Here is a 22209-nt window from a genome sequence, read left to right as displayed (position 1 = left end):
CCATCACGTGTAAGGGACAGCATACGTCAATAACACATAGTTCGAGTGGCATGTGAGAAGAAAGCGCTTTCAAACTTGTATTTCAGACGATCTATCCATTGGTAGCCACGTGAATCCCTAACGATCAGCGGCTCTAAGAATCGAATGTGTTTCTGAATTATCAAGTGTCCTCTATTGTACTTACTATCGTCTTATGTTTTCTTCTCTTTTGTCTGTATTATCGTCCAAATTTTAAGGGTTCAAATTAAACTGCGCGGGGTAACTTCCAATGAGACACGAGGTATCACCTTTTCTTTTCAGAGGCACTGCTCAAAGTATGTCCATTGCTCATCCTGACTATACTCCCAGTGTTTATACTGAAATATAAATCTACGATGTTTCAATACAAATCAAAACATTTGCTTTAAAATTAAAATTGGATTCTTTATTCTCGAATCACCTGCGGTAAGAAATTGTTTCTCACGTACAATAATTTTCTAAAAAATGAAAAAAAAATCCTTAGATATAACAAAAGCTGTTCGGTTTGAAACGATAGTACATTACAGATCCGATATTAACATTCAACTTCGCTCTTCTTCCGTTTATTCCGCACAAATAATTGACATTTCACTAAAGTTCGGCAACATTTGATAATTTCGACCATTGGATAAACTTCCTTGTTTTCGATATTCAGAAACAGAACAGTTTTACAGAAACAAGATAGGTATCTCGTATTTCTCGTAAACTGGACTACCATTGCAATATACCCATCGCTGTAGTATCTTACGTTTCTGCGATTTATTTCTTCTCTTTTTGAATTTAACCCTCAATGTTACATCTATCCGCTTTGAAATTAAATGTTTTTTCTAAGTGACCTTCGCCAACATGTCAGCAAACTTCTAATGCCTATAGGATGCATTTCTGAAACGATATATTTTTTTCTTTTATTATAGTTCGTAATTTATTTCTTTGATTCCAACACATTCAAATAAATATTATTCTATGTTCTGTTACTCTCTTTAACAAACAGTATACCGCTGCACAGAAGAGTAAAAAATTAAAGCGCCGCCCTTTAACTGTCTGCAAGGCGTATTACACCTGAGAAGAGTCGTAAAACATGACCTTTCATGGTCAGAGTTCAATACTAATCCTGACGGAAAATAATACTTCAACCAAACTCGAGGACACACATGCCAATGGCATAAGTAATCGATATCGATAAATAAAGTTCTAGCAATAACATTATTAATTATCCAATACATCGCTAAATATATTGATTCGAATCCAATCTAAGTCCGAAAAATAAAGTACTATTATTTTCATAGTCTGAATCATATCAAAGCCACTTCTCACTACGGGAATCGGATCAACAAACCATTTCATGGCCCAAAGGTAACTTTAAAGGCAATTCCTCTGATCATACACTTATTTATTACAAGATAATGGTTCCCAACAACTCGAAAGAAGACTGAGTTTAGATATTGTTTAAATTATAATATTATCACATGCTTTAATTTTAATTTATTTTTTATTTTTGTAAGGTACAACATGAAGCTGAATTTTAAACGGCTTTATTATTATAGTTTTAGCGTTTTTTTTTATTAAGTGTTGATATTTAATATGTAAACCATGCAGTTCATACTTTCCTTCTTAATACGGGAGTAATATGATAAAAGTTAAATTTTAGTCACGGAAAAAGCGTGTATATCATGCAGTTTAAACTCCTGATTAGTTCACTGATGGAAGTTACAACTATTCTATTTAGTAAGGAAATTTAACATCACGGATAACACAACACCAGCACTTGGGTTCCTGAAGACGACATAGTGCAATCCTACGAGATGGATGTAATTGTTCCTGCTTTCTATCCATTAATGGTATTTAAACATAAAAATATCTATAATTTTACTTTTAGCAATATCACTACCTCGAGATCTCTCAAGGAGGATGAAGTTAATATCATTGGATATTATTTAAGTTATATCAAACAGGGACTTGAAATCGCTTGAAAAGCTCGAAATCGAAAACAACATAAACGAAAATTATTCAATTATCTATTTGTGAATAGAAATAATTTGAGGTAGTTGACGTAAATCTTAAAAACACTGTTATAAGAGACTAAATTAAGCTGACCATCAGTGAACTTGTATGAAGAATCTAGTGAAAAGTCAGATTCTGTCACAACGAAAATACACATTAAGTAAGCTCTTTGTATTATATTACATATGTCTTGAAAGCCACATTCGCAATATGTTTACACACCAGAAGCTTTAATTAGTTTCTGAGTCCAAACTACGTGTATAACGTATCCAGAATACCTGTTACAATTGTTTTTGTCCAAATAATCCGATTGTTTCGCACGAGTTATACAGTGTAAGACTGTTTTCCATGTGAGCAGTTCTCTTGTGCTGAAAATTACCAACCCCTATGAATGTTATTTTTCTTCTGAAAGCACACATTAACATAGTATTTTCTTACTATTTCAGTATCACATGATGCCTGAAGTTAGTAAAAACGAAGCAGTTATGAAAAAAGCATATCAAAAGTTAAAAAAACTGCCTTGCAAACACGAAAGCACGTACAGTATACTAGCATTTAAAAACATACTAACTTCAGGCAACAAGGAATGTCATATCACAGCGGAGAATAATTAAAGCACTATCTAGATATAAGGAAGTTAAACCATTCAACAGTCCTCTTTTTATACGCACCATTCAGACCTGTATCTTCGAAGCTAAAGGTAAGACTGATTAGCTACAGCAAACAGTACTAATAATAATAAATGTAAAAATAAACATTCTTAGGATTACATTTGCATTCTTACATGATTTTTGTAATTATAATTTTAACAGTGAAAAAACGAACAAAAATTTCAACTCCCAGTCTATATTTTTTTAAAAAGCACTCATACGTTAAAAAAAATTCTTTTTTGAATTCGGATACAGATTTCATTAGCTTGTACAACGTTCAAATGGTAGAACCTTTTAAAGACTAACAAAAAATATAGTGTGACGGGTACTTCTTGTTTTCATCATCGAATGTCCAAAGATTATTAAGTTTTCAATTTCACTATTTAAAGCATGACCTTACTTCCAGAAGATGGAAGATCCTGTTGTGTAGTATCCAAAACTGTGTAAACACGCGTAAGGCTGATCTACATCCACTGTTCTAAATATCCCACACTAGCAAATGCAGTGACTTCACAGCAACATTTACCATGCATCAAGCAAATTCTTGTGTAATTATGCATTAAAAAGAAAGAAATTTCTATTTATTTCTGCAGCAACCCTTTAAAATGAAGTACTTACAGCTTTCTGTTGCTTCCAATCGTTTTTGCAAGTCTTTGATCTGAGACTCCTTTCTCTTCACATCCATCACAATTCCGTCGTACTTTTGCCTAAATTCTCGCAACTCCCTGTAAATAGTATATTACACTTTTAGAATGTTCTCTAGTTTATTGACAATTAGAACAAAGAAGTTGAATAAGCTTTAGTTTCAATATAGATGAGATATGGCAAACTTTTGTTAAGAATAATAACAAGTAGAAAGAAAAGTGACTGAGTTATATTACATTAGCACCAAATACCCAACGTTAAACTTGAACTAGAGCAACCTAGATAAAAATTAGAGTAGTGTTAGAAATAGGTTCATTCAAAAATGCCATTTTCAATAATGTTAAATTGAATAAATAATCCGGCTATACCCAAAAGCTATAAGATAAAGCATTTTGTCTGTATTTGAAATCTGACGACTGAAGTGAAGTGAAGGCTTGGAAAAGTTCACCCTCTGAAAGTATAACTTGTGTGTGTGTGTGTACATAGTTGTGTCTGTATTTTATTTGTATGTTAGTGTCAATCTTTAAATTTTGAGCTAGTGTGTATATGTTATCGCACATAGTGTGTATTATCATTTTCTCGGAAAATGACTGAAGTCAACTTTCTTCAATAAAGTCTGAAATGATCTTAGTAAATTATTCATCACAATAAGAATCAAAATTACAATACATCTCTGTCTAGTAGAATATAATCCACAGCACATCAACAATTCTTCTTCGTTCACCTCTTCTCTTAAGTCTAAGGACACACAAAAAAGTTCGTGGTTGTTAAGCTCTACTTTGTTTTATAACAATATATTCATTATTATAGTTAAATGTCAGATATCCAATTTGATTTATGTTATAGATTATGTTTTAGGTACAACAATATTGTTCAACACAAACTAACTACAGCAATAAGAAAAATGTTAAAAATAAATCTAGTTTTAAAGAATTCCAATTCTTCTATTAGAAAATGGTATGGATACTACACATTTATTAAATGCAAATGTTTCTTACTCTACAAACTGAATACCATAAAATTTATTTCGTGTATTTAGTAGCCCACTCAATTAACAAGTTTACCTTGTAAAAGTAAAATGAAATGAAATCTTACGTCCAACGCTTATGCCAGCTAGGCTAAAGGAGACGATGATGATAAGAAATGAATGAAATGGTGGAATGCGCAGTGGGAGGAAACGGGAGAAACTCGAAAAACCCCACGCATATGGTGTTTATTCACCAAAAAGTTCACTTGGCCCGAGCTGGGATCGAACCAAGGATCCCATGCAACAGAGGTGAGCGCTCTACCACTGAACAACCGCGGCCCCTCCTTGTAAAAGTAATACTGTCACCTGGCCGTTTCAATATGACCTATGATAAATGACACGACTTGTTTAAATGCTCAGAATGACGTTATTTGTCAATGCAACACCGATTTAATGATACAGAAGCAGTTACATGTACGCATGTAACTACCCTTAACCCTGTTTCAGGAACATGAAGAAGTATAATTACGTTCTTGATTGTACGCGGAAGGAACATGCATCAGTGCCAAGAACTGATAACTGTTCAGCTATACCACATTTGACTTGATTTAATTTCAGTTTACCGTCCCTTTCAGCAGTAAGGCTATATGAGACGTGGACTTACTGATTAACGTGGAATCTGAATCAAACCCGAGTCTCACACTCCAAAGACGCGTACGTTAAACGCTTAGCCACGAGGGAGCTCAGCTGTATCAAATTATTAACAAAGGTGAATGTATTTCAATATAAACATGAGAGAAATTTAAAAAAAAAAGTTTGATTTTCCTAGAACGCGACAGATCAACACGATTTAAACGTTTATGGCAAATGATCCCCAAAGGATACGCAAGGAATTGGAAACATAATTAGAAATTTCACCATTTATACCATGTTAATGAATGATTTTAGCATGCGTAAAATTTCTGAAAAATGGATGCCACACTATGTCAATAAAATATAATAATAGCATAAATGGAAACCATCTGCATTGTTACAAATAAAATTACATATCCTTGGTAGCATCACTACAATCAACAAATCAGGCTCGGTCATAAATGTCAATTTTAACGAATGATATCGTAACTGTCGTTACATTCAAGCCAAAACCTAGAAACACAAAGATAGAAGATTAGGAAATGAATGTCAACTTCTCACGTACTATTTCAACATAGTTAATATGCACATTATTCTCACTATCTGAAGTACTCTCATTCCAACAATTTTGCGTCCCGAAGCTACATCTGAGATCACATCACGTTGACGATGTTTAGTGCAAACATCTTATCTCGCGAAGGCGAATAAATTGAGTTGAGAGAGACTTGTGCATCCCCTCATATGGCTATACTTTTGATTTGCTTCCGGATAAGGAATCTGTAGAAGGAAAATGCTTCTTCCTTGACATCTTTAGTATCACTTCAGTAATACTCTCTCTTCTGGGAGGAAACAAAATGGTATTATATTGTAACGTATCACCAGGTACAAGAAACTGAGTAATCCCAGCAACAAGAAATAATACTGAATGACTGAATCAATAATCAGCTGCATTACATTCGCATTTCACTAGCAGATTTCATATCGCCACTACAAAACAAACAGTCCTCTATTCATGTATGTTATGTCCACCTTTAATATGAAACTGTATTCTTCCGCTTTTATACTCAATTTTGACAATACACTACAAAATTGATATATCGCAAATAATAATACCACATTCAAAATATCTGACAAGAGCTACTGTACAGTTCGTGACAAAATGTAATTAAAACAAAAGAACACTGAGACTTACTTTTGCGCTGCAACCAATTCCGATCTTGTTTTACTGAGATCTTCACTAATTGCCTGTTTCGCTTGGATTTCAGACTGTAAACTACTTTGAAGATTTAGAAGTTCCATTTTATCCAATTTCGCTGATCTTCTATTTCTCCAATTTTTACCCTGAAATATTAAGAATGTTATTGTACACTGACGGAAGTGCATTAATTATGCAACGGTAATTAATGTCTATGCAACGGAACTTATAAATTATTTTTAATTGAAACTTATTTATTATTACGCGAAAATGTTAAATAATGACTTCATTGGAAATTTAAAATTACAATACATCTCTGTCTAGCAGAATATAATCCACAGAACACCAACAATTCTTGTTCGTTCACCTCTTCCCCTAAGTCTTAAGTTATTGATATGTCATGGCTAGAATTCGGATTACAAGTGCTCTATATTTCCACTGGATACTTCAAATGTTCTAGCTTATAACTGCCAAGAGATGTGAGAAACTTATGGAGAAAACAGGTATACTGAATATGAAAATAAATGTAAAGGATCAATTTAAACTTAAAATAGACCTGACTACGGATAAGCAAAAATTCAATTTAGGCATATTATTATTATTATTATTATTATTATTATTATTATTATTATTATTATATTACAAGGCGCATGTAAAAAAAAATAATAAAAACAAGAAATTGATAGAAGAACCTTGACTATTTTTCACCATGAATTTCCAGATATTTCTAGTAGCGTGACACAAGCTTCCGCATATTCTCTATGCTAAATTTTACCGCCCGAGAGTGCAGCCAGTCCAGAGCTATGTCTTGAGCACTTCACTGCTGTTAAGACGCTTCGATACAAGCAACTTTTTCAGGCGAAGAAAAGGAAATAAATTGCTGGGGGCAAAGTCAGGGCTATAAGGGGGGTGACTGAATAGTTACCATTGTAGGCGTTGTCACTGACCAGAAGAATTCCAGACGTACCATTCCTCTGTTGATTTTGGATGGCACATTGCAGATTATTCATTATTTGGCAATACACATCTGCTGTAATTGTTTGTTCTGGTTCCAAGAATTTCACAAAATCACACAATTCCATCTTTTGGTCCCAAAACACGGTTGTCATGATTCTATAAACTGATTGTGTCTGTTTGAATTTCTTCGTTTTAGGAGAACCAGAGTATTTCCATTGCACTGACTGCTGTTTCGACTCCCCAGTGGCATACAATATCAAGGTTTCATCCCCTGTCACTATTGAGAAAAGAGGTCTTCCTCATCCTCTCTTCAGTAAACCAAAAACTCACGTGCAGCTGTCATTCTTTGTTCTTTGTCACAGTGTGCCAATAGTTTTGGTAATAGTAGAGTGCTATTTCTTATATGCAAGTTCATCGTGGATTCGATAGTAATGCGCTCAGGGGGACGCCCATGGAAATTAATACATGAAAATACATTTTTCCAAGTAAAAATAACGTAAATTCTTTACTGAGTTCAACACAAGGACGCATAAACTTACGATGATAATTATGTTCATGAGCATTCTAATAATTTACCAGTCTATTATCGAACTACTTTACACGTTAGCAATATTATTTCATCATAATATCTTCGCGCTTACGTCGTTTTCTTTAGCCAATGGAACATACTCGTAAATTGTTTATAATAGTCCATGTGAACATTTTCAAATTGGCTGAAGTGTTTTGAACACATGAGTTAACATTTAAACCTACAAATAACAGGTATGGTCTCACAGTAATGATAACAAGCTATGACATGATTATAACAGAATCGGTGGAATGGTCATATGGGAGGAAACGTCAGAATCGCTTCAAACGTTTGCTTTTATTTTATTTTTTTAAACTTGTAAACCTCGGAACACAAAACACAATACTTTCATGATATAATCTTTTGCAGATGTGCCACTGTATACCAAACATTAATCACCTCAGAGCTGACGGCAAGCTTGTAGCCACTCCAAAAATGTAGGGGGACGATAGAAGTTAGGGGGGCTAATCCAACCATATTATAGTTCATCAACACATTATAGTTTATTTGCAAGCCTACCTTGAAAATTTTAGGGGTTCAGAAAAAAATTATGGGGCGGCCACCCGTGGATACGGGCCTAGCTGAAGGGGAGAAAGAATATATAAACTTATGTTTGCATACTTAGAACATTATTTCGGGTAAAGTTATTGAAAAGAAAAACCTGAAGTTTCAAAGTAACAACATAATACATAATGAATCTCTGTCAATATTCCTCTTGTTCAGGCTCGAAAATTCCTAGACATCAGGTAGTCAAGGCAATTGAAAATTGGAGTTTGGCTCCTAAATAAGTTAAATCCAAAATAAAATTATGTATGCTCATGTATGAAATTGTATTATGGTGCCTAGGTTTGAGAACCGGCGCCTAGGTCACAAGAAAAGTTCTCGAGCACTTATCTTGTTTATGATGGTCTTTCGGCAGCCTATCTGCCTGCCTCTATTCGCTACAGCTTTCTCCAGCTTCAAACCACCGCGGTGACCACAAAAGCATTTCCCTTGTAGAAATAAAGTAAGAAAGTAAAGCGCTATATAATACGATTCTTGTAGCATTAAGATAAGAATAGTTGTAGCAATGGTGTGCGGTGGCCAATTGCTAATATGCCGAGTAAATAGTAGAAAAAATGAAAGGATGTAACAGGATACGAATATTTTTAAAAAGATTAAGAGCTTTTTGGTGCAGAAAGTGCTTATTTGTAGCTGTAGTATAATAGCATGGAGATTCACGACAAATCTTCGAAATAAAGAAAAGCTATAATATGGTAGCCTAGATATTCTCAAACTGCGCATGACTTAATTTGAACTGATATAGTGCTTAGACTCTTCATGTTTTGGGGGTAATACAATAGTAAAGTAATCCTGCTTTGGTGTACAAGTACCTAAAATATTTGTAATGACAGAACATTAGAAATTATCATTAATGTATTTCAAACTAGGAAAATAGGTCTTACGTTACGTTTATATACAGTAAGTGTATTACTTATTTTGTCATTTTTCCTTTCACTATTCTACTAAATTTATTTGTAGTTTGCAGCAAGAAACTACAATATGAAAAGATTCCCTGAAACTTCCAATGCAACTCACAAGTGATACGGACCTGTGACGTCACGCCAAAACCTCTATTTTTGTTGCCGTGACATAGGCAGCTCATTTTTCCATGGTTTGAAACGTTGTATCTCCGTAACGAAGAAATATTTTTCTGAGATTTTTTGTATGGGTATACTGAAGACTAGTTCTACACGATGGTGTCTTTAGATTACAATCTTTGGTCCAAAAGGAAATGTTCATTCGATGGACTGTTTTCGCAGACACTTCTGGAAACTCTTTGCCGAATTCAATTATTGTGAACCGGTGACGGAACTTTCTCGTTTCGCCAGATCGTCGGTCTGAACACAATGCCTAACGCTACGATAATCATCATGAACATTTGAGCGCTCTTTCCCAAATTCTCTGCACCATTACCTGACCTTCCCTTAACTCATTACTGTCGGTCCGTAAATGAAATGAAAAAAAAAAAAAATCCATGTGGATGTAAGCTGCATTTTGAAATTGTAATAATAGATCTCAATTCATATTTGGCGGGATTTCGTATTACGGTAGCCATTTTACCATATTGCTACTCCCACGTAAGTAACTCCAATCGGACGATTCTATCTCTGTTGCAGAATACTAGGACATGCTCCTGCGCATGCTCAATTTCATCAATGTTGTCAAGTTTGCGTAAAAAATATTAATCTTTTTTTTAACATGAGCCTCGTATTATTATTATTATTATTATTATTACAAGTGTTTTTTTAAAAACCCTTTAGCTGCGACTGCTTCTAAGGGCGACGGTAATATCTGAAACTACACTAAATGACATGTGAATGAATGAATGTAGCATATATTCTACAAATCATACGAACGTATTGAACGTACTATTACCATTCAAAAACCTCGTCGACAGAATTTATGTCAATATTTCGTGTGTTGGGCCCAGTATGGTTCCCCTAATATGTTAAACGAGACGAATGAAAGAAACAAGATTGTGGAATGGAAGAATGCCATGAGAATCCATTTCCACGATGCTATTCACCAAAGACTTATATGGCCTGAACTCCAATCCATATCTAGCACCAAAAGCGAACGTTCTTTCATGCCATATTATAATTTTATCAACTCAAGATTTCATGCACTTTGAACTGATTTGTATATATTAAGCAGAATACTACTCTAAAAAGTAAGAAATTTTAAATTAAGAGTTTTGTAATGATTTTGGCAAAATTGCATTATTTTTTTTAGAAAATCACGTATTTACCACTAATTAGTACAGCATCGAATAAAGTAACTTAAAATGGTTTATCTTCTCTGCTAAATTACTTTTTAAAAAATTCTAACTTACTTAAATCCATCTACTAACATCCAACTTTTTAGCATTTCTAACCTGGTTTCATAAATAGGTCTGATCACAATAACATATTTTCAACGAAAATTATATGCTACGTCTGCAAATAAATTTTTAATTTTTACACTTAGCATGACGTCAAAAATTCCAAAACACTGGTATATTCCTCATCGTAGTTTAAGTTCGGTGCCACGCGTTTTGTAAATAGGATTCTGTTTATAATTTCATTTAAAATCAGGGACAGCGTAGAACTGTACCTCACAATCAACAGGATCGTATGAAGGTTATAAGAAGATGGAAATTCATTAAAATGACATAAGTAGTACGATGTACTCCTAAGCTTGCAGATGTCACTAAAACTGTAATCCAATTAACGTAGAAGGAACGCATTTAGTAACGTTTTCTCCCATTATGTACGTACCTTTTATATTCATGTAATTAAAAAATATCATAAATGAATATAATTCACTATCAATAATTATAGAATTGCTTTGCAAAAGTTTAAAAACAAGACACCAATCGAAATCAGAAATGCAATTTCGTAAACTTTACTTTGATCTGATAGTGTATTTTCTTGATTTGTTTTGTAGTTTTAGCGTCTCTTTTAGCAACGAGGCTATATCAGACGTGGATCCGAACCGCCACGACTTCCCGCCGGGAATCGAACCCAGGTTTACATCACAGGTGCGTATGCTAACCACTTAGCCATGAGGAAGCTCGGTTCATTTCTCTTATACCAACAATAACAAAAAGGTTAGAACGACGTTATACCCTTGCTTCCATGTAGAAATAGTTACTTTAAACGATAATGTAGGGCTAAACGAAAGTAGTTTAAGACCTATAATTCGATAGAACTCAACAGAGTATGAATAGGAAATCTAACTAATCTGAAAGTCCATTTGCAGATCAACTTTACAGTGTAAATCCAACATTTTAGATCTTAAATTTCCCACACATTTCTTTAGTTACACAGTACACATACTACTAAACCAGAGAAGTTGCAAGTAAAATACTTACAGCTGATGGAGCATTGCCCACTCCTGTATGCTTCATAAATTCTAACTCTTCTGTCATTTTTGTTGCCAAAGCCTGTAGGTAACCACGAGCATCCTTCTCATCACTCACCCTGAAAAATAACAAAAATTTATTTCATCCTAAAATAGTTATATTATAGAAAACGTATTATCCAACTGGTATGAAAATCACACTTGTTATGTTACAATAAACCTGAAGCCAATTCATTATATCCTTGTAATTTTACCTGAACGTACCTAATTTACAATTAGATGCCACATAATTGATATAGATTTTATATCTACGAGGGCTGGAAAGAAGTAATGTAGATGTCTGCAAGAGAGTGACCAACAGCTCGAAATATGAAATATAGAAACGTATCCCTCGTAGCGGTTCTTTCATCTCAGGGAAAGATGAAAGTCACGTGGACCCATGTCCGGTGAATAGGGTGGGTGCTCTAGAACCTCTCACCCCCAACGTGCAAACAGATTCCTCACAGCAACTGCTTTGTTACAAGGTTGTTGTCATGCAAAACAATGGATGGATCCCTTATGAAGTTGGGTGTCCTGCGCAGTACAGGACGAAGATGTTCCAGAAACCTGCCGTAGTACACTGCATTTACGGTCTGGTTCGGAGGAACTGTATGCCGTAATATGACACCACGCACATCGTATGCCACTATCGGCATCACGTTCACATTCCTCGATTCCTGGCACAACTTCTTGCGTCGGGGAGATGATGAGCGACACCATTCATTTGATTGGCACGTAAGTTATGGCTCATAAGAGCACGCCTATATTTCGTCAAGTGCGATGATCCTGTCCAGGAATACGCGACCTTCCCGTCTGTAACATGCCACATGATTACTAGCGAAGGTGTATCTGTGCCATTTTTGCACGTCTGCAAGGTGCTGTGGTATCCACCGAGATGCAACTTTTCAGTAACCAAGGACATTGTGCAACACAGTCAACACTGTAGTGTGGGATGTTCCTACCTCGTTAGCCAATTCCCTGGTAGTTCTCCTGTCCACATGCAGCAAAGATTGAATCAATTCAATGACTCAGTTGTCGACTCCATAACAACCTCCACCTGGTTCCTGTTGCACACTATCACGCCCTGCACGAAACGCTGCAACCCAACGTGCCACAATCCGATACAGCAATGCATCATTATCGCACGCTTCACGTAGTAAAGAGTGACATTCCCTGGCGTTTTTTTCTACGGGCCATTTTGCTCTTTATCCATGACATTGTTCTACTTGTATCTTGGAAAACACCCTTCAAAGCGATGTGATTTGACAACCTACATTCAACACACTCCACTACTATCACTGCAGCACCTACACTAGCGCCGTCCCCGAGTTATATAGCTTCACCCACTCTCTAAATGTGCTGTCAATAGCAGCTCGAACAAAAATCCCTGCGCGGGTACAAAAGAGTGTTGCACTTATTTCTTTTCAGCCCTCGTATACCTGTATATAGGAAAAGGGACAGCAATGGCAATTTTTACGTACGTATACCCTTAAAGGAGGACTACGCAGCGTGTGGTTAGCGAACCACTCCGCTGGGTTTGGCCCCTGGTTTACGTATAAATAACTTAAATGACAAGTCTAATTTTGGGCATAACAAGAAAATCAACATGCAAATACACCATACAGGGAACACTCACAAATTGAAAAGGTAAATGAATTGACACAGTGATCACATTGACATAGTCATAGTGAGCACTTCCAGCAAAAACCGTACAGTTCAACTGAACGTTTGCATGATATCTGATTTTTCTGCATAAAATTTACCTAACAAAGAATCTCTTAATATTAAAACTAGTTAAAAATTTTTAATCTTACCACTGAATGATTTCACTTATTTGCGCTTCCCACTGAGCAATGGCATCTTTTTTGCTACGAAGTTCTTCATATTCTTCATCTATTTGCCTTCGTTCGTTTTGGAGATGGCTCACTGTTTCTGTTAGCTGCAATAACATAACACAATTACAAACGTGTAGATTTCTTACAAACTCTACATATCATCTTTGAATCGACGTCATATATATATATATATATATATATATATGTTTTCATTACTATAATTTGATTGAGGAATTAGCAAATAATTATAACAAAATTGGTCCAAAATTCAGTTCTGATAAAGGTATTTTGAATGAAAAAAAATATCTACGAATAAAAATAATAAAGTTACTATCAATATCAGCAGCCAGACGCATTTTCCATGTCTAGATATTTTCCCTTCAAAATAATTCAGATGCTTATTATTGTGTTTCGTGTTTCGAACACTATTTTCAAATAATATGAAAAACTATTATTATTATTATTATTATTATTACACATTTGAAGAGCCCATTATTGCATTTCTCGATACAATAAATCACTGTCCACATTTATTGCAAGTTTATCTATAAGAAAAGTCCAAAAGCTCTTATTAGTAACTACTAGTGCTATTAGTATTTTTAGTAACTGTCTTCTTTGCTTTAATTTCAGCATCTTACAATGGTTTTTGAGCAATTGTTGTTTTGTTTTCATGTTATTATTATTTGTTTCATCAAGTTTTATGTTGACAGCTCGGACCTACAGAAGAAGAGAAACGATTGGAAATATCTATTCTCCTAGGTAGAATGAGAATCCGTAACTGACAAATCTTCGTTCTACATACCATTCGAATGTCAGCCAGCCGAACAAAATGTATTTACAGTTTTAAATAAGGAGAAAGATTAAGTAGTATAGGGCCTATATGACTTTACATTTATTTTCTTAACTGAAAATTATAATGCATTCTAAAAATGCACTAAGATAAATTATGGTAAGCTTGATTTCAAAACTCCACATACAATATAACGCATAAACGAAGATATCAAAGAGGGCACTTAAATAATTATCGAAGTATCGTAGTTGGATCTAGAAGTCAATTTACTTGAATGGGATTTCTTTTGACAATACTAACTCATGATTTCAGTGGCAAAGATACATTGTTTCCTGTGTTATATTAGAATGCTGAAAATTCTACTGAATCAGCACATCAAAAATAGAAAACTTCTAACGACATTACGTTTATGTTAAGAAAAGTTGGGTGGATTCTCGTGTTTAGAGTTTCTTTTCAGTAGCACGGTACGTCAGACGAGGACCTCCTATTAAATATGGGATCCACACATGTCCTTCCTCTGGAAATCGAACCATGTCTTCCACGCCAAGAAACGGTAATGAAACAATGTAATACGTTAAAAAAAAAAAAAAAAACTCTTGTCACGTTAAGCACTATGGTAACTACTCAAAATAATTTATACAACGTATCTAGAAGTTCAACAGCAATTATCAATACACTGACCCACACAAAGTTTTCTGAAAAATCTGTATGATCATCTCTCAGTCATCACTTCACTTTCCGTGTCAGGCCGTGAATTGTTGCAAGAAAAGCTACTGAGACAAGAGCAGTAAAGATGAAATAAACTTACAGTCAAAACCCGAATGGAATGTTATCACTTATCAGCAAATTGAAAAGTCTTTGCTCCATGTTTAGATGCAGCATAAGTACATGAATATATATGTATAGCTTGCCTTTCTTCTCAAATTCAGATTTTTACATCAGTACATGTTGTAAAGTGTACTCTCTTTCCAGCCTTAGAACAAAGTAGACGTAAACAAAGCGAAATGTATTACTCCGCGGCTCACACGTGCTTCGGCAGCGAGAGACGTGAACAGCAAGATCGTCTGCTTACTTACTGTGGTCGCATAATTTTCAAAGTGTAAGGCTACAGTTGGTTGGTTAATAATTAACGCACTGACTACTGCCATGTTGGAAATATGTATTTTCTTAAATCCTTATATAAACGAGATTGCCTCTGTTCCTGTTGTCTTTGTTTGTGTGTGTGTGTGTGGGGGGGGGGGAGCGCGGATTCGACTTGCGGGGTCGAGTTTTGTGTAAAAGCAGTTACTTCCGGGGTCAGAAAACTTTCGGGGACGAAAAATCACGTCCCGAAAGTCGGTCATAGTTTTTTCTTATTAGTTTTCCTTATTTTGCATGTTTATTTAAATAATCTGTACTTTGAATAATAAAAATTGAAATTTATACTTCCTAATTAGTAAACTTTGCAGTAAAGTGCAATAGTTTTTATGTATTTAAAAGTTTACCATTTAGAACCCTACGAAAATCACTTGTGTACAGCTATTTTTGTAGTTTGGCAACTTCCGGGGTCGTTTGTTTTTTTTACGAAATTAAAATTATTTAGGAGTGTTTAAATTGCGTAAATGGACGTATTGATAACTTGAAATGTATTCTTTTAAATTCTGACAGAAATTCCACTTCAGTATGCTTTATATACTTAAACAAAATTACACACACATTTGACTCAGTTGCCCCGCCCACTCCATGTCAGTCATACTATGAGCAGGCTTTGTCAGACCATGGCTCTTCCCACTGCCCCGTCTTCCTCTTGTCAATCATTGTCAACGTAATACGTGGATTGAGTTAAATTGTACGTACAAATCAATAAAAATTAGTGTAATAACTTCAGTTGTTGCTTCTTTTTAAATGAAGAAATTAATAAATGTGGCTTTGCTTTTCGGAAAAAACATTGTTTAGAATGACTATATGTCGGCAGAAAGAAAATTGTTCAGATGTATTAGTTTTGTGTGAAAAAAATTATGTATTGTCAAATATGATGTTCACTTCGTTGACGCATGCACATTTCCTCTGATTAGCTTTGCTCAGATTTGTAATATGATGCACAATTGTAATGACTACAAAATTTATATTATGATCACACATTCTTAACCAATTTCTCTAGTATCCAATATAAATAAATTAAAGAGTTTGTTTGCCTGTGTTTATGTCTGTCTGTCTGCCTGCGAGCGGCCTGGGGACCGGACGAATGGGCCGAGAGTTATGAAATTTTCGTCACCGTACCTTCGTCCAGGCCCCAGACCAAGACGAAGAGCTTTTTCAAAATTCGAACCAGGTGTCTCAGGGGGTCGTTTACCGGAACTTGTAAAAGTAGTAGAAAATGACGGATATTATTGTCAAATTCATAGTTTTCTCGGTCGCTGAGATCAATGGCGAAAATCCGATCCCATTAACTTCCAAAATCATCCAATTCGGCTGCGCGCCTGGGTTAGGGGGGATACAGAGCATGTAAAAATAATCCAAAATGACCGATATTAATGTGAAATCTATAGTTTTCGCGGTCACTGAGATCAATAGTGACACTTCCATTAGCGATAACGTTCAAATTCAGCTACCATTGTATCCACTCCGGGGATCACCGGGGGAATACAGAGCCATGTAAAAATGTCCTAAATCATCGATAATAGTTTCAAATCCATAGTTTTAGCTTTTGCTAAGATCGATAGTGACACTTCTATTAGCGATGACTTTCAAATTCAGCTACCATTAGGTGCACCTGCGGGGGGGGGGGGGTACCAAGACATGTAACAATAATCGAAAATGAATGATATTAGTATAAATCCATATTTTTCGGGGTCGCCGAGCTCAATGGTGAAACTGAACATTGCGTTTACTTTCAAATTTAGCCATTATTAGTTAAGGAACCGGGTCCATAATAAAAATGTTACCGAGACATGTAAAAATAATCGAAAATGACCGATATTAGTGTCAAATCCATAGTTTTCGTAGTCGCTGAGATCAATAGTGACACTTCCATTAGCGGTGAGTTTCAAATTCAGCCAAAATTGTATGGGGGTTGAGGGTCTCCTACTGGGGGGTAAGCGACATGTAAAAGTAATCGAAAATAGCCGATATTAGTGTGAAATTTATAGTTTTATTACATTCATGTTGCTTCCTTCTGTTTAGTAGTACCGTAGATGGTTTTATTGTGGTTAAAAACAGATTAGTTAATTGTTGTATTAGGTATAAACCGTGTTCACTATTAAAATCATTCCAATGGAAACACATCTACGTTATAGGATATGCATTCATACAAACTAGATCCAATTTCAGAAATGTTTCTTAATTGCTCTTTGGTTGTTTAGTTTGTTTCCATCGATATTTTATCTCACCCGTGTGAAGAACGGGCATACCAGCTAGTTTATAATAATTTAAAGGATATTTCATAAAAATAATAACTTCTTTTTATTTTCAGCACACAAGAGATTTATCGTAATTCTTATGTAATTTTTGTGATATTTTCTAGTGTTGCTCACATAAGACAGACAGGATATAAGGGTTTATCACCTCGTTTCAAACACTTCAGAGAAGATGTATCGTCTCATCTTGAATCTCAAAGAATTCCATCTCGTCTCGTATTGATTAACTTTTGAAATTTTCTCGTGTTGTTTTGTAAATGTATGACAAACTTTGCGCATTGATTTTTCTACTTTATTTTTTCTAGAAGTTATGACATTTTCTCGACTGGCTAGAAGCCTAAAAAAGATTGTTGTAATAACTTATAACCCAAGTTTATTACTGGGGTATTTGGATCCTCCAGTTTTTTGTCACAAAAATAATTTAAGCTATTATTTGTATATTTTTGAAAGTCTATACTAAACCCGTGATACACCTATCAAAGTCTCTTTCTTTCTGCCCTCCCCCCCAGTTTTCACCTTCTAGACTCGCCCCTAGAGAATTGTCATATTTCTCGTCTAGACCCAAATTCAAATTATAATTCTCGTCTTCGAGCCAATAATACAGACGAGGCTAAAAAATTTTTGTCTCGTTTCGTCTCCCGTTCACCTACTTTTATTTTCATAATACACAACGTTCATTTTCCTAACGAATGTAGATTAATAAAACTATCATCGTAGGTGCTGCAAATGGAATGTTTTAAAGTGAACGAAGCTAAAATTCTTAACTAGAAGTTCAACTTGTCATCTATGCTAGGTATGCTGAGCGAGAGATTCTGTTAAAGAAGGTAAAATACAGGAGCATGAGAGTATGTATTAGCATGCGATGGCAGGCCATAACTCAAAATCTCTTAAGATTAGCGATATGTTAGGGATATGAGAACCTGTGGAAGTAGGCTGAGCAAATACAGGTCTTCGGGTCGGCCTCGTACTTTTCGTATATATATATATATATATATATATATATATATATATATATATATATATATATATATATATATATATATATATATATATATATATATATATATATCTGTGGCTTCGGTCTAAAAGAGCCAATGTCATTTTTGACAAAGATACTCTTGAATTTTAACGTCTATAAATGGATGTTTTCTTGTGCAAGAATAGCAAATGTCAACACGAAATAATTTGTAATATATACCATTCATACTTTTCTTGCACAGAAAATATCCATTCGTAGGCGTTAAAATTTGATGAACATCTCATTTTTTGCCCAAAAAATGACATTGGTCCTTTTAGACCCTTGCCAAAGATATATATATTTATGTTCTGTCAAAAAATCCTGGTCTATCTTTAGTCGTTAAGGAAAACCTTGGCAAAGGTGAGCGGAAGGCCTTAAAAATTTAACCGATTGCTAGAAAGTTTGCATGTAGAAAATGCAAATTCCACCGTTAAATTTAATCGTGGTTGTATGGTTTCTGTAATCACCTTCGGTGTGGGAGAACAGAATTCTCTTCCCAATGGGAATACCCATTTTCAGTGATGCCAAGCTCAAACATTCTAAAATTCCATCTCTAGAGGCAAAAATTCCCATTTCGTTTTTGAATTTCCCACGTTATAGTAATTTAAAAAATAAGATTTCAAGATTATTGATGATTCATTGGCCTATTTCCCACCCATAAATAATTTATTTGTTCTCAATGAAAAATCCCTTATTTGCTGCCAATTGCGACAAAAATTCCCTTTATCCCTTTTCAAGAAATTAATGTTAAAAAATACCACAAAATGTGATTTTTTCACGGGTTGACATCACTACACATGTTTCGGATTCCACGTTAAATTCTATATCTACTTCTCATATTATCTCTGTCCTGAAAGAGATGCTAAGCTTAAACTCAACCAAATAAACGTGATCGTTGATCTGGGCGGAAGAATAACTTGGTCCTTACACCTAACGGCAAGTTAAATTCGCTGCTGTGGTCGCAAGTTAAATTTTCTACTTTTGTTCTGTTGCATTTAATGTTCCATTTCAATAATGTTCCTTTGAATATTGAGACATTTTTAGCGTTTGTGCGATCTTTTGTTATACTTTTGAGTACAAAAGTTGTGATCATCTGTTCCAGTTAAGTTTGTAGAGTGATACAATAGAAGTATAATCATGGGGGAGATAATGGAAATCCGGCCCTCCAAACCACTTCCTGGCCCCCAAAATAGAATTTGTCTGCTAAGTGTTTATTTAAACATGTTTACTCTAGCAAATGCATAACGTATATAACAAAACAATTTGAAATGTCGGTTCTTCGCGCAGGAAGAATAAAGTTTAATAAATATTGGAGAAAGTTCGAATATTGGAGAAAGTGCCTCTATTTTCACTTTTCAAGCAGAATGTCGAAATCCTGCAATACATGATTACCTATTGTTAATTATAAGTTTATATACCGAATTTTATACCTCCAGCTCAAGCAAATCCTCACACTAGTCACTTTCTGATAAAGAATCAAATCTTTTTAACACTAGAAATCGTCTCTTATGGAGCCGAATTCTTAAAAACGCTGAAATATGTTTTCGTATTGTTTCAATTAGGAGTTTATATACATAATTTCATCCCTCAAATTTAAGAGAATGCTCATATTTAAATTTTGTGTATAAAAAATTGGAATTTTTTAAATTGTCGAAACATACATTCTCTTCTTTTTAATTAAGAGTTTAAATAACGAATTTTACATATCTAGCTTGAGTAAGTCATCACACTTGACGGTTTCACAATAAAGATTCGAAAATCGTAATATAGAAATTGCTTACTTTCCCATATTTAAGAATGGATTTTTTTTAAATGCTTAACACATATTGAGTTACTTCTATTTTTATTTGGAAGCTCATATGCGGAGTTTCATCCTCTTCACGTGAGATAGTTTATTTTCAGGAAAATATATTTGAACTCCCTTTAAATTCTCTTAAGATATGTATTGAAAAACTTTCTTATCCTTTTTTCATAATAAAAAGATTTTCCTGCCCAAATTGTATTTTCCAGCTATAGTTGTACGCATGTGAGCTCACGCTGGATGAGATCGGTAAGGGGGCAACTACTCTGCTAGATTTTTGACAGATATTCGGTTCTTCGAGATACATGTCACAAGCACATTAGATTTGCTTAGGTGTTTACTTTGTTTGTGCCGGTATTTTGTTCCCCCCTTTTTCTTCGAAAATCTTTCGGGTGGTGTTTCGGATAATATGATCTTTATGTTGATAAGTGAGTCACTTTTACTCTTTTAGGTAACAGTATAGATAGGGAAGAAAAATTCTAAACCACGTCAACATATGATAATAAGTAGGAACTTTTCAAGTAGCTACAATAATATAATTAATACAATACTGATTAATGATCAGAAAAGCATCATAGAGCGGTTATAATTGCCTTACGAAGATGAAAACTTGAACACACACATATACGCCAACCATTATCTGGAGTCATCGGCTGAAATGTGAGCCATAGGTCGGCTAAAACTTCTTCGACTGATGTAACACGAACTTCAGTATCTTTTTTTCTTTCAATAGGCAGAGGTAGGGAAAATTGCAGGAGAAACAGATAGGAAATAGATTACTTTTGTATTCTTCAGTTATACAGATTTAAAATACAGACCATTTTTGCAAATAATATAAAAATATAACTTCATGGAGTCCAGGATTTGTTCCCAGTTGGCTCACGTTCAACTGAGAGTTACATGGGTAGCACATCGGTTCCCAGCGCCACTATTTCTAGCTTTCTGGAGTGGACCTTGTTACCTCTTAATTCAGACAGCACCCCAATTACCTCATGATAATAGATCAATACTGGAGAACTTTAGTGCTCTCACCGAGAATAGAATAGGGATCATGCACACAGAGGTCGCGCACGCTGACAATTTGGTTAAACAGACAAATAATAATAGTAATAACTTTGAACATTCGCTTTGTAATCTCTACTCGCACTCGCATGTGACATATTTTGATACCTATGGTAGCGAAAACAGTTGAAAAATATTAAGAATACAGTATATAACTAATCTGCTGTAATCGTGTGGGGTTGAAGACAGAATGGCGAGTCAAACTCCTGTCTACGCCACTGATTGATTAATCATCTACTTTGTTACTCTCATTTACCACACTCCATGCATAAGTTGCGAGTTTATTACTAGACTATTACAGATGAGGTTCTGATCTTATTTTATCATCGTATTTTTCGATTTTTTACAACTTATACAAACCGGAAGTTCAACAAATGAACTTCCTAATTTTTTTCTTTTCTTATGAATAGTTTATTGGCACATTTCCTACTACTTATGACTAAGTTTATACAGTGTCAAATCAATGTTTCAACAGCAAATAATAATAATATATAGTTTCTAAGTTATTAATGCTTTCACTCCTGATGCAGAGTGAGTTCATTAACGCTTCCGCATCCTGAAACAAGACTCTTGATTCGCTTTTAGTATGTAAAAATCTGGACTCATGAAAGATCATGGGATCCCCTGAAGAAAAATTTGCTGGGTATATCCATGTGATATAGGTATTCCTTATTGAAGTCTGTTCTATTTGATTTAATGTGTTATGATGTGCTGCTTTTCTTTCCGAAACAAATATAATGTAATGATTAC

The 22209-nt window shown here is 34.7% G+C and overlaps 1 protein-coding gene across 3 annotated transcripts in view; it reads right to left on the bottom strand.

The window, feature by feature from the left end:
• The window catches only part of gek (serine/threonine-protein kinase gek), a 223251-nt gene that overhangs the window by 73217 nt on the left and 127825 nt on the right, over nt 1–22209 (bottom strand). For all 3 annotated transcript variants that reach the window (XM_081725920.1, XM_081725921.1, XM_081725922.1), the window contains exons 15-18: nt 13373–13497; nt 11530–11638; nt 6107–6255; nt 3288–3394 (exon numbers count right to left, since the gene is read on the bottom strand). In XM_081725920.1, coding sequence (XP_081582046.1) covers nt 3288–3394; nt 6107–6255; nt 11530–11638; nt 13373–13497 — 490 coding nt within the window. The remainder of the gene's footprint in view (nt 1–3287; nt 3395–6106; nt 6256–11529; nt 11639–13372; nt 13498–22209) is intronic.

The sequence above is a fragment of the Thermobia domestica genome, chromosome 9 (genome assembly GCF_964235325.1).
Source record: "Thermobia domestica chromosome 9, izTheDome1.hap1.1, whole genome shotgun sequence".
NCBI lineage: Eukaryota > Metazoa > Arthropoda > Insecta > Zygentoma > Lepismatidae > Thermobia > Thermobia domestica.
This window is presented reverse-complemented; position numbering and strand designations above follow the sequence as displayed.